This window comes from Pelobates fuscus, chromosome 6 (assembly GCF_036172605.1).
Source record: "Pelobates fuscus isolate aPelFus1 chromosome 6, aPelFus1.pri, whole genome shotgun sequence".
NCBI classification, from domain to species: Eukaryota; Metazoa; Chordata; class Amphibia; order Anura; family Pelobatidae; genus Pelobates; species Pelobates fuscus.
Window position 1 is genome coordinate 275887415 of NC_086322.1, and position 12958 is coordinate 275900372.

Consider the following 12958-nt stretch of genomic DNA (forward strand, 5'->3'; position numbering starts at 1 on the left):
CAAAGAAATTATACATGGTAAAGTCCCGCTTGGTGCTGCAGGCTGCCCAGTGTTGCATGCCCGTATGTCCCGATGAGCGAAGTTCCTGCCTGCTGCGTCCCAAGGTATGTGCAGCATGTCTAGCGGTCGGACCAAGGCAATGTGCAGTGATGTTGCGTCCGGCAGGTCCGGAGATTTAGGCCCAAGTCCAGGTTACGTGGTATTACCCCCCCCCCCCCCGCTCGTCTGCACGCTCCACCGGGTACGTTGTTGTGTTTCGAGGTGGATTCCGTCCGTCTTCCATTTTACCATGTGTTGTGGTAGCACTACGTCCGGACGCCACTAGCCTTCAGCCTGAGGCCTTTGTAGGCGCTCGCGCCCTTATGCCATTGATCCCATCAGCAGGATCGTGGGCCCTGGGTGTCGATCCTCATCTTCTCCCAGGGTGTATGGCAGGCAGTAGAGGGGTTCCTCTCGTTGAGCGCCCAGCTCAGAAGAAGGGCGAGCGGCCTCGTGGGCAGCCCCATCCACGTGAGCTGTGCATCGAGCAGGGTCTGCAGGGCTTTGCGCCCGGTGAGTCTCTGGGCTTGGGTACCTCGTTGTGGTGTGAGTTGCAGCCTCGTGTGCCATGTCAGGATGTGTCTGCTCTCTGGCTCGGGCTCAGCAGGTTATTCCTCGCCCATGTGGTCTCCGCCATCTTGGCCTTGGGCCTGCACGGTGGTCTGGTAGTGCCTCCGATCTCAGTTTGGGGCATGGACCGGGATCACCCCCCCGGTCCGGTGGGGGGGGGGTACAGGGCCGGAACCGCCGTTATGTTTCATGTATGACATGCTCCGTTGGGCGGGATAGTGGAGCGGCGGCCGTCCACTCCACTCACCGCCAGGCTGGATCCCGTGAAATGCTTCACGACTAGAGCTCCGGGAGCAAGCCTCTCCCCGGCTCCGGTAGCTTGTCTGTGTTGCTGGTCACAGTTGTTGGTCGCCTGGGTCCGTGAGAATCACGATTTATAGCGTGGGGAAGCCATACTATGCAGGAGCTGCTCTTCCCTGCGACCGCTCGGCTCGGCGGTCCGGCCCCGCCCCCCCCCCCTTTTCTTTTAATGTTTACCGCAGTGCATGTTTTATTATGTTTATTTACCTCACTGCTATTTGTATTATATAATACAGCAATGCTGCAGCTGCTTTACTGCTTTACACCCATTTGTGTTCATCTGCATAAATATATATATATATATACACACACACACACACATCTTATCACCCAAAATATATTTTGTATCTTTTTTTTCTCATTATCGACCCCATACTAAATCCTTAATTTTTCCTCTCGATATATTAACACATCTTTACATCCAGCACCTACCCTCTGTCCGAATGGTGAAGGGTGAGTCTGCCAAGCGTTTGGCTGAAAATTGCCCGCCCAGGGAGGTCATCAGGAAGCACAGAGTAAAAAATCCAATACCAAGAACAAAGATCCTAGAATTGTAGAAAAAAAACAAAAAAGAATAGAATTACTTTAACGATCCATACCGCATACAGATATCATATACACCAGGGTTGCCCAAAAGGTAGATCCCCAGATGTTTTAAAACTACAGCTTCCATGATGCTTTGCCATTCTAAAGATATGCCAAAGGCATGCAAATCCGCAATATTGGTCTACAAGATATTGCTCTCTCCTGGTGCTCCTCCTACCTCTCCCAGAGCTCTTTCAGTGTTACTTTCTCTGGCTCTGCTTCTTCTCCCCAACTCCTCTCTGTTGGTGTCCCCCAAGGTTCAGTCCTTGGTCCCCTACTGTTCTCTACATATACTGCCTCCCTTGGTAAACTCATTAGCACCTTTGGCTTCAAAAATAATTTCTATGCAGATGACACGCAAATCTACCTATCCTCTCCTGATCTCTCCCCATCCCTCTTGATTAGTGTCTCTGACTGTCTCTCTGCTTTTTCTAACTGGATGGCTGCCCACTTCCTTAAACTCAACTTGACCAAAACTGAAATTCTGGTCTTTCCTCCCTCAAGTGTTGTTACTCCTGTGTCTGTCTCCCTCCAAGTCTACGGTGCTACCATCAGCTCCACCATGCAGGCTCGCTGCCTAGGTGTTCTCTTTGACTCCGACCTCTCCTTCACGCCTCATGTTCAGTCTATCGTCAAATCCTGTTGTTTCCATCTCAACATTGAGCACATCCGACCCTACTTTACGCCAGATGCGACTAAGGTGCTGGTCCATTCCACTGTCCTTTCTCGCCTTGACTACTGTAATCCGCTTCTCAGTGGTCTTACGTGCTCCCAACTTGCGCCGTCACAGTCCATAAGGAATGCGGCGGCAAGGCTCATCTTCCTGTCCGCCCGCACCTCCCACGCCTCACCCTTCTCTCACTCCCTACATTGGCTTCCTGTAAGATATAGGGCTCAATTTAAAATTCTGGTTCTTGCTTTCAAATCTCTACATAATGCTGCTCCCAACTATCTATCCTCCCTAATACACAAGTATGTCCCGTCTAGGCCCTTACGCTCTGCTGAAGACTTACGTCTATCTTCTGTCCGTACTACCACCTCTGATGCTCGACTTCCAGACTTCTTGAGGGCTGCGCCGTTCCTTTGGAACTCACTTCCCTCCTCCGTTAGATGCTCACCCAGTCTCCACTCCTTCAAAAAATCATTAAAAACCCACTTCTTCATAAAAGCGTATCAATTAAACTGTTAATAGATCCCGACTGATTCCTCTCTTTCAACTGTCATTAGTCTAAAACTATCCTTACCTTTTGTGTCACTTTACCCCACTCCCTCTAGCATGTAATCTCATTGAGCATGGCCCTCAAGCCCTCTGTTCCTGTGTGTCCAACTTGTCTGGTTACAACTACATGTCTGTTCATCCGCCCACTGTAAAGCGCTGCGCAATTTGTTGGCGCTATATAAATAATAACATAATAATAAAATAATAACATGGGAGTTGTAGTCCTACAACATCTAGGGATCTACCTTTTGGGCACCCCAGATATACTCTAACTATCAGTACATAGCCACACCCTTCAATTAAAATCTGCTGCGGAGGATTCTGGGTAAACAATTGCAAAGGTATTAAAAAAAAAAAATTTTTAATCCCTTTGCAATTGTTTACCCAGAATCCTCCGCAGCAGATTTATAGGGACATACACTAAAGTGAGAATTCAAAGTGAATTTCAAATTCAAGGCCAGAGTAGTCGAACTGAAAGCATAGCCAAATTTTCCGAGCTCAGCTATTTTGACCTTAAATTTGAAATTCACTCTTTAAATTACAGTGGTGACAGTGACAACAAGACTAACGAGTAATATACCGGTATATATAGGCCATTTTTAATGGTTGCCTTAGTAAACATATAGCATCAAAAAAGGGACTGGTTCAGGCGTACAGGAATTAAGCACCTTTACAGCAAAAATTGAAGAATCTAATTATAATTTCAATCTAAATCATTCCACATCTGTATATTTGCTAGCTCTTTGTCAAACACAATGTATAGTGATATTATGAGGACATTAAAAGGAGACCATTTCACATTCTGTGTTTTGTCCGCGTTTGAGCTATTTCTCTCAAGGCAGGAAATATTACCGCTTTATTTTGCTGTTTAACAAGAATCTCAAGTGGCTGATTGTGTAGTCTCATGCTGTGTCTTTGATACTTACTAGAAATATGCAAATTGGAAAACATGCATTGCATGATATTTACTGCTCTGTTCCGCATTGCTAATTTTTATCAGCTAAAGCACTGTGCCATTGATTTTGTGGGTAACGTCACAGCCTTAATGGCACACGGCAGATATAGAAAATGTATTTACACTATGCATTGCCAAGATGGTTTATTACAAGATCATAAAATCACTGTATGGAAAAACTTGATAAAGACATGATGGAGACAGATAGATGGATGGATGGATGAATGGACAGCAGATAGATGGGTCAACAGATTTTGAACACTGAGTCCATAATATTATTCAGAATCTCCTAATTCATGCTACAGCCGGCCTTGCACTGTAGGTTTTAGCTCAATCCAGCTTCAGAGAAGACTGCGGCAGACATCCAGGGGTCCCCAGGTAAGATGTCAAACAATTCCTAAATGTTTTAATTACTTACACTGCGGATGGTCCATGCACTCAAGGTGAAACAAAAATTTTACGATTTACTGGAGCAGAAATAAGCTACGTTTCGACCCCAGCAAGGTCTTTGTCAAGCTAGGGTTGAAACGTTGCTTATTTGTACTCTAATAAACCTGCAAATTTTGGTTTTAATTATTTCTCATATCTGACAAAGGAGACTTGGCCATCCTCAGCCGTGGTTGTTTCCTGGGGGCCAGGAGAGTGCGGTTATCATTATCCTATTAATTCCTTTAAAGCTAAAGCTTTTACAAATTTGGTCTGCTGAGACTATAGTTTAAACAGAATCCAAAACTGCTATTTATATAAAGTAGACTACCCATGGTGTTTAGCTAAAAGCATTTTGACACTCATTTATCAATTTATTATCTTCTGCCAAATCAGCAGGTTATATATATTCACAGACACTACATTTATATTCTTCTGTATCACCCTCGTACAGCAATACCCCAAATGTATAGCTTTGCCAGGTGTTTGGGGGACTTATAGGATCAAAATACAGACATGCCCTGATTTTGACCATCTTTTTTCTTGCTTATCAGGGGTCCTATTCAGCAAATGTAACAAACTCTGATGCTATTACTAACCCTTACTAACCCTGACCTTATCTAACCCTAACTGTAACCCTAGCTAACCCTAATTCTAGCTAACTAAACCATAACGCTGCATAACCCTATCTAATTCAAACCCCAGCTAACCCAAGCTAAACTTAAATGAATACCCAGAAAGCATTTCAGCTTGCTAGACCCTCTAACTCTGTAATGCTGGGGTCTGAGTTTCTCTATTAGATAGGTAGACAATCCAAGGGTACCACAATTAGATATGTTTTTCACTATTGTTAGTCAGTGATGTTATGAGCGTTTTAGCCACTTTTTTTCCTCCACCCTGGATAGCCGTTGTTGTTTATGGCTGTTCCAGGGTGTTTGCCGAGGGCAGGTGAATTTTGCTGCATTGAGTAGATGTCAAAGTACTGATTTAGAAACTGACAGTGGGGAAGCATGTAAAAGGACATTCTCAAGCACAAACTAAGGGTTCCCCTCAAAAACTTCAGTGAGGGAGTCTGTAACGGAAGTTTCCCCACCTTTATTTGGATTAGAACTGCTCTTCCATGTCAATATGGTTTGAAGAGGAGCTTGGAGGCCAGCCTCCTTCTTAGAGACTATAGACCCTCTATTGTAAATCGTAACGGCAACAAGTAACTTCATGTAATTTTCTTAAATGTATGGTTATCTTAAGTTAAATAAACAGAGCGTACATTTTGTGTGTTTCCTCCCTCTCCCATCCATGTCTTGTCATTTTTCCCAGGGCAATATCCCATTGTTCCAGTAGAGAACTTTTCAGACTAGTTAAACCTGGCTGCTCTGAAATTCCCTGAGATCTCCCATGTGGTCCACAGCCCTTGTCACTGTCTGTCCCTACCCTTCCTCATTGTCTGTGCCAGCCCATCTATGGTGCCTGCTATATTTTAATAAAACGTGTTAGGTTGGTTGCCTCCCAAGTCCTTACTGTTATTGTTTGACTTTTGTTCACTGTACAAAAGCATTTATAAAAACCCTAAGTGTTATCCACTTTAAGAGTCTGCCTGATATTTGTGGTCTGACATACCAAATACACCAAGATATTCCATTTGGTCTTTACTTCAAAAAGGAAATTGTATCTATAAAGTATAATAATTAGCTTGTGAAACCAACACATTGAGCACATCACATTTGGTGGTGTTTAATTTAAATTTCATGACAAATCGTATTCTCTATAAGACTTTATTTAACCTGCATATACAACCCCTTTGTGCTCCAATTTCCCACATGTGAAAAGTGGTTCTAGTGTTAGGGCAAGAAGTAAGTAGGACAGGGGACATCCCTTTCTAGTACCATTGTGAACATATAGGGTATCAAACAGGACCCTGTTAACCTGCACACTGCGTTAGGACATATGTATACGGAAGTGGCCCAGGTATGGATTCTCAGAAAACCCATCCAGGAGTGATTTACTTTCATGAAGACACAGTCCGCCTAGTCAAACGCCTTATCAGCGTCAATTGATAAAAGTAAAAAAGGTATTTTGTGCTGTTTATCAAAGCGTTGGATAGATAAGAGTCTCAGGCAGCGGCGTACATACCGCGGTCGCAGCTGCGACCGGGCCCGTCACTCCAGGGGGCCCGGCCGCCCTGCGGACCCCTGCGACCACCAATTGCGGCCCCGGCCGCCGCCGTCCAAGGGGTCCATTGTGTGGCCCATGCTGTCAGGGCCCCCCGATGGACATGGATTGTCAGGGGGCCCGGTCAGTGCTGGGCACTTTAACAGCGCGACCGGGCCCCCTGTGATGACATCACACAGAGCTGGGAGGAAGTGACTGCACGTCACTCCTCCCAGCTATCACACACAGACCGCGCGGGAGGAGGCAGAGGGAGTCAGAGTGGGAACTGTGACTCCCATCAACCTGAGCCACCACTGGACCCCAGGAAATGTCACCCTCCAGCACCTAAAAGGTAGGAAACAGGAAACAAAAAAATATTTTGTGTGTGTTTGTTTGTGTGTATGTGTCTTTGTAACTATGTCTTGTGTGTGTGTCTTTGTATGTATGTGTGTCATGTGTGTGTGTGTCTGTATGTATGTGTGTCTTATGTATGTGTCTTTGTATGTATGTCTTGTGTGTGTGTGTCTCTATATGTATATACGTGTGTATGTATGTGTAAGGGATCACCTGGCACCCCGACTGGGTACCTCCATTGAAGGGTGCTCCTAGCACTTCCTGTGGGCTCCAAGCACTCCAGCTGACACCTCCAGGCACTGGACGTCACTCAGTCCTGGGGACTCTGGAACCGAATTGGGAATTAGCTCTAGTCCTTACAAGTACTTTCTCTGGTGAATCTCCTGTAAGCTGGAACAGCAGACACAGGAGCAAATCTTCCCTCCAATAACAGGACGACCATTGCCACCCACAAGGTTTTGTAGCACAGCCAATCAAATACACTATAATACAGTTAAACACTCCCAGTCAGGACAAACAAACCCTCCTCTCTGCCTGTGATAGAATTACTGAACACAATGGGTTAATGTAATTATCACAGGCAAGAAAATACAGTTTTTACACAATTCTTATAACTACTAAAATATAAATCCAATCTCCATAAAAGTTACATATTATTAATCAGCATACTTCTTCAAATATAAACATATCCTAGATTCAGACAATTCCCTTCAGTGGTTAAGTCCTAGTTGGAAGTCCATTTTGACTGAGGAGGGACAAATCAACCAGTTCCAACTGGTCTGGCAGGGTCCCTGGGACAACGCCCTGCTGGAGAACAATGGGGGAGGGGGGAAGGGAGGTACACCTTCCCATGGATTCAAAGGGGCAGAAAAAGTGTCACAAAATCCAATAAGCCCAAACAATGTTTATAAAAGGCAAACTCTCCCAGGGGCCATAGTCAGAAGGTCACTTTCGCCACAGTATGTGTCTATGTATGTATGTGTGTCTTGTGTGTGTGTGTCTGCATGTATGTGTGTATTCATGTGTCTTTGTATATATGTGTGTCTTATGTATGTGTCTTTGTATGTATGTGTGTGTCTTTGTATGTATGTCTTGTGTGTGTCTGTCTGTATGTGTGTTTGTATTTGTCTTTGCATGTTTGTGAGTGTATGTGTCTTTGTATGTATGTGTGTCTTATGTATGTGTCTTTGTATGTATGTGTGTCTTGTGTCTGTCTGTATCTATGTGTGTATGTGTCTATGTATGTATGTGTCGTGTATGTATGTATGTATGTATGAATGTGTGTATGTGTCTATGTATGTATGTACGTACGTACGTACGTTGTGTGTGTATGTATGTATGTGTGTATGTGTCTTTGTATGTATGTGGGTCTTATGTATGTGTCTTTGTATGTATGTGTGTATGTGTGTGTCTGTATGTATATGTCTGTATGTATGTATGTGTGCATGTCTGTGTGTGTGTATGTGACTTTGTATGTATGTGTGTCTTGTTTGTGTGTGTGTCTGTATGTGTGTGTGTGTGTGTGTATGTGTGCCTGTGTGTCTGTCTATATGTATGTATGTATGTATGTATGTATGTGTCTGTGTGTGTCGGTCTGTATGTATTTATGTGTCTGTGTGCCTGTCTGTGTGTCTGTATGTGTATGTGTCTGTCTGTATGTATCTGTCTGTCTGTATGTGTCTATGTGTGTGTCTGTATGTATGTGTGTGTGTCTGTCGGGGGTGGGGGTGGGGCGGAGGAATTGGAGAAGGGGGGGAGCCCAAGGATCAGTTTTGTACCAGGGCCCCATGGATTGTGTGTACGCCACTGGTCTCAGGGTGTTACCCCTGGCCTCTCTGGCAACTATGAATCCCATTAATCCCTGTGAGAGAAGGTTTTTTATGTTTTACACACTGTTTATAACACTGTTTTGTTATAAATGGTCAAGGACACAGCTGAAGAGTATGTGCCTGTGCTAAATGCTAATGAGGCACAATTATAATTTTGCAGCAATATATTCTGAAATAGTGATTTAGCACACAAGGTCCTGTGTGTCAGATTTCTATGACGTGCTAATGAGAAATTAATGATTAATCGTAGTGCTTTAATTATTTGTGGGAGTGAAGATGCCAATTTTTGTTTTTGTACAAGGTGTCAGTTAGGAGGAATCTGGCCTTAGAAAAAGTGAAATATTAGACTGCAGTGAGCAACACTAAAATTTATTTAAAATGTATATATTTTGATTAAAACATGCCACATCTCTTAAAGAATGTATTTAGGAAGAGAACAGCTTATATAATGCATTATAGCCAATTTTACCACATGGCAGGAGGCTTCCTATTTTGCATAATCTCTCTTTACTAACTCCACAGCAGCAAGAAACATGTATAACAAGAACCAATCAAAATCCAATAGGAAGTATAGTATCCACTGTGAATAGGCTCCTCCTCTTTCTTTACTACTCCATCAGCAGACAGGTCAGAGTTTTGGCTCTTCCTTATGTTTTACTGCATATGGTCTTTATTTCTTATGTTTTCTACTTCATACCGTTTTCCTATATTTCCTTTCTACTTGTGACCCCTTTTCGTTCACTTTTGTTCCGTTTTTCCTTACTTGTTGGGGTCTGTATCTGTTAAACCTCAATGGTTCCTCATACTCTGGTTGCGCCCTCCCCCACCCCATTTCAGTATCCGGCGGTACCTCTCAACCGCGTTTAGGTTTCCCGTGGGGGTTTATTCTTACCCTCACGGCTCTCCCGGATGCGCGCACCCACATGCCCGGTGACGGCCGGCTAGCGGCTCTTCATGATCTACCTGTGACGGTGGCCATCTTGGATCTTGCGGCTCGCGAGATTCGCGGCCGCTATTTTGGGTTTCCTGTGACTGACACATTCTTCTCACTCTTCGGTTTACTGAGCAAGTATCTATCTCTGGACTGCTATATTTTTCCAGGCAGGGGTCAAACAGGTCAGTTGCATACCAAACTGCTGTGGTCTGCACTATAGGGTTTAATACCATGTGCATTTTGGGGTGAGGCCCCTTAATATCTGTGCTGCTGATTGGTGGTCTGCCTTTGCAACCTCTGTGTACCTGGGTGAGGCCCAGAAAACCCCAATCAAAGTTTATCAAACCCTGCTGGGGTTGATCTTTAGTACTGCTGGTACTATTAATATCCCAAGTTTCTCATACCCTGCTGGGGTCTATCAGTAGTACTGCTGGTGCTACTATTACTCAGAGTTATTATAGCCTCGAGTAATGGATCTCCTGTCCGCATCCATCCAGGCCATCTTCCCAGGGCCACTCCATTACAGAGCAATGCAACGCCTCAAGGCCTTGTTCCCTTGTCAGAACCTGACCTACAACCAGCCAGTGCCGGTGACGGAAGAGGCCAGAGAAGAACTAAGATGGTGGCTGGACAGCATGCAAGCGTGGAATAATCCGGACTTCGTCTTGGAGTCGGACGCCAGCCTATGGGGATGGGGCGCGACGAGCAAAAGCATATCGATAGGAGGCGCGTGGACTTCTCAGGAACTCATCCTACATATCAACTGCCTGGAGCTCCTGGCTGGATCCTTCGCCATACGCAGCCTAGCAAGGGACAGCACCAATTGTTGCATTCTCCTAAGAATGGACAACGTCTCGGCGGTCCGCTATATCAACCGCCTGGGCAGAGCCCGATCTCTTGTCGTAAATAACAAAGGAGATTTTCGATTTCTGTCTTCCCTGCAACATCTCCCTCAAGGTGGAGTACCTACCGGGAGAGACGAATCTCACGGTGGACTGATTCTCCCAACATTGGCAAGACGGCAGTGACTGGAAGCTGGATCCCCGAATCTTCAACATCCTCTCGGACCTGAGACGCCCATTTCTACTGGATCTGTTCTGATCATGCAACAACAGACAGAGTCAGGATTTCTTCAGCTGGCTCCCAGGCCCGGAGTGCAAGGAAGTGGACGCTTTCCTACAAATGTGGCCACACACCGGGGCATACCCATTTCCCCCCTTCGCTCTGATAGCAAGGAAGCTCCATTATGTGAAGACTCATCAGGTATCTCTGCTACTCATCACTCCCCTATGGCAGAGTCAACCATGGTTCCGGGACCTACTGGCATTGTCCTACGCGGATCCGCTCCTACTGCTGTACTATCCGACACTCCTCATGGATCTGAAAGGGAACCCTCACCCGTTGATTTTGGACGAGCGTCTATCCCTGGTGGCTTGGACTCTTTCTGGGGTGCATGGCTGATCAGCAAACTATTGCAGGCTGCTAGGGACCTCCTGTGGGACTCGTGGGCACCGGGGATGAGACAATGTTATCGCTCTGCGTGGGCCTCCTTGTCCACTTGGTGCATGGAACGGGACTTTGGTCCATTTATGGCCCCCATGTCGTCCATTTTAAACTTCTTATCATCACTGTTTGCCTCTGTGATCCCTGTGATCCACCTGGTCGATTAACGTGGTGCGTTCAGCAATTTCGGCGGCTCACGTCCCGATTCAGGGGAATCCCGGTGGGTAGAGACCCTATAGTGTTTTGTTTACTGAGAGGCATTTGTCTGCGGCAGCCCCCGGGCCCCAAATACTCGCGTTTGTGGGATGTTGAGGTCGTCCTCCGTTTTTTGAGAGACTGGCCTCCCAATGACAGAATGTCTCTTCGCCAACTTTCGGCCAAAGTTACGGTCCTACTTTGCCTTGTCTCCTTCCGACGGGTTTCGGACGTACGGACGCTTGAGGTCGACGCTGTTTCGGTCTCTCCGGACGTGGTCACCTTCCAGGTATCCCTTCTAACTAAGTCTAATTCGACATCTATCTTTTATCCCTTTTTCCCTATGTGTAGTCTCGACCTTACAGAGTTACGTGGAAGCTACAGCCCCACTCTGAACTTCTACCTCCGGCCAACTACTGGTTTCTTATGTTAGACCACATAGCCCGGTTTCGGTTACTACGCTCGACAGATGGGTTTTATCTCTAGCGGGAGTGGATGCAGCATTCGGAGCTCACTCAGTGTGCGGATCGGCTGCCTCGTCGGCTTTAGTGGCGGGGGCGTCGCTGTCAGATATCCTTCATACAGCAGACTGGTCTCATGAAGCCACGCTTCGGACCTTTTACTTTAGGCCGGGTCCTAATGCGGCCTTTTCCCTACTACATCAGCTTTATGTGGTAAAATTGAAGATTATGCTAGCTTTAGTGTACTTATAATCTTAATTTTAGTAATGACAGGAGGCGAGTATTTTCCCACCCATTCCCTCCCTACTTGGGACGATAAGGGGTCTCTAGGGGCACTGGGCTTGCCTGTCTTATCCATCTGGATTTCTGTCCTACAATTTTTCTGCCTCATTTGTCTATCTCCTGTCTCAGCTTGTAGTCTCATCATAGATCTCTGATGCCTATGTACTGGCAATTCTTGTCAGGAATGTGGTCATATTTGTCTAGATATATTTCAGTCAAGGGGGTTTTCCTGCTTAGCTACGTTTAATGTGTTTTTATATACCGTAACTTATTTATACTTATTTTGTTGTGTTAGTAAACATGTAGTTGTATTCTTCATTCAATTGATGAGTTAATTCCTTGTTTTCATAGTTTCTAGACTAGTGCCTAACCTATTTCCACATTCTCTTTTCAGTTTAATTCAAGATGGGACTCTAATTTGTTCCGGGGATGGCATACTGGGATCCTTCGTTTCAAGAGGAATATCTGTTGTTCGCTTTGTTGAACTTTCCTTCTGAGATGTTGGAGAATATATTTGTTTGTTTTGTCTGAACTTTACCGTCTGTGATGTCGCTAGCTGAAAGAGGAGGAGGAGCCTATTCACAGTGGATACTATACTTCCTGTTGCATTTTGATTGGTTCTTGTTATACACGTTTCTTTGCTGCTGTGGAGTTAGTAAAGAGAGATTATGCAAAATACTTGCCTCCTGTTATTACTAAAATTAAGATTATAAGTACACTAAAGCTAGCATAATCTTCAATTTCCAGGCTTTTTTTTATTTATTTACACATGCCATTAAATAATGCTTTTTTATTGGAATACACATGTGACCATGATTCTATTATATTAATGGATCACACTGTGTTTTTTGTTTAAGAGAAATTGCGGATTGACACATTTTAATAATTTTAAATACGCGAACCCCCACATTTTCTCAAGCGATTATTGAATTTGCATTTTAATAAAGCAATTCATGTTTTTTAATAGTCCCTTATTGCAATGAGATAATCTATATGTTACATTTATTTCAATTTCTTTCTATATTCCCTGTTTAAAACGTGTCCTGGTTTTCTCAAGAGGAAAGCACAATGCTTGGATCTTTTATCGAAGATCAAAGACCATTAGAAGTAATCAAGCCGTCTATAATATCACAATTCCCCTAGTTATGCCCACTGCAG

The 12958-nt window shown here is 44.7% G+C and overlaps 1 protein-coding gene across 1 annotated transcript in view; it reads right to left on the reverse strand.

The window, feature by feature from the left end:
- MGAT5B (alpha-1,6-mannosylglycoprotein 6-beta-N-acetylglucosaminyltransferase B) overlaps window positions 1–12958 on the reverse strand; it is a 112242-nt gene that overhangs the window by 69352 nt on the left and 29932 nt on the right. Inside the window, exon 3 of the mRNA XM_063459189.1 lies at window positions 1342–1454. Coding sequence (XP_063315259.1) covers window positions 1342–1454 — 113 coding nt within the window. The remainder of the gene's footprint in view (window positions 1–1341; window positions 1455–12958) is intronic.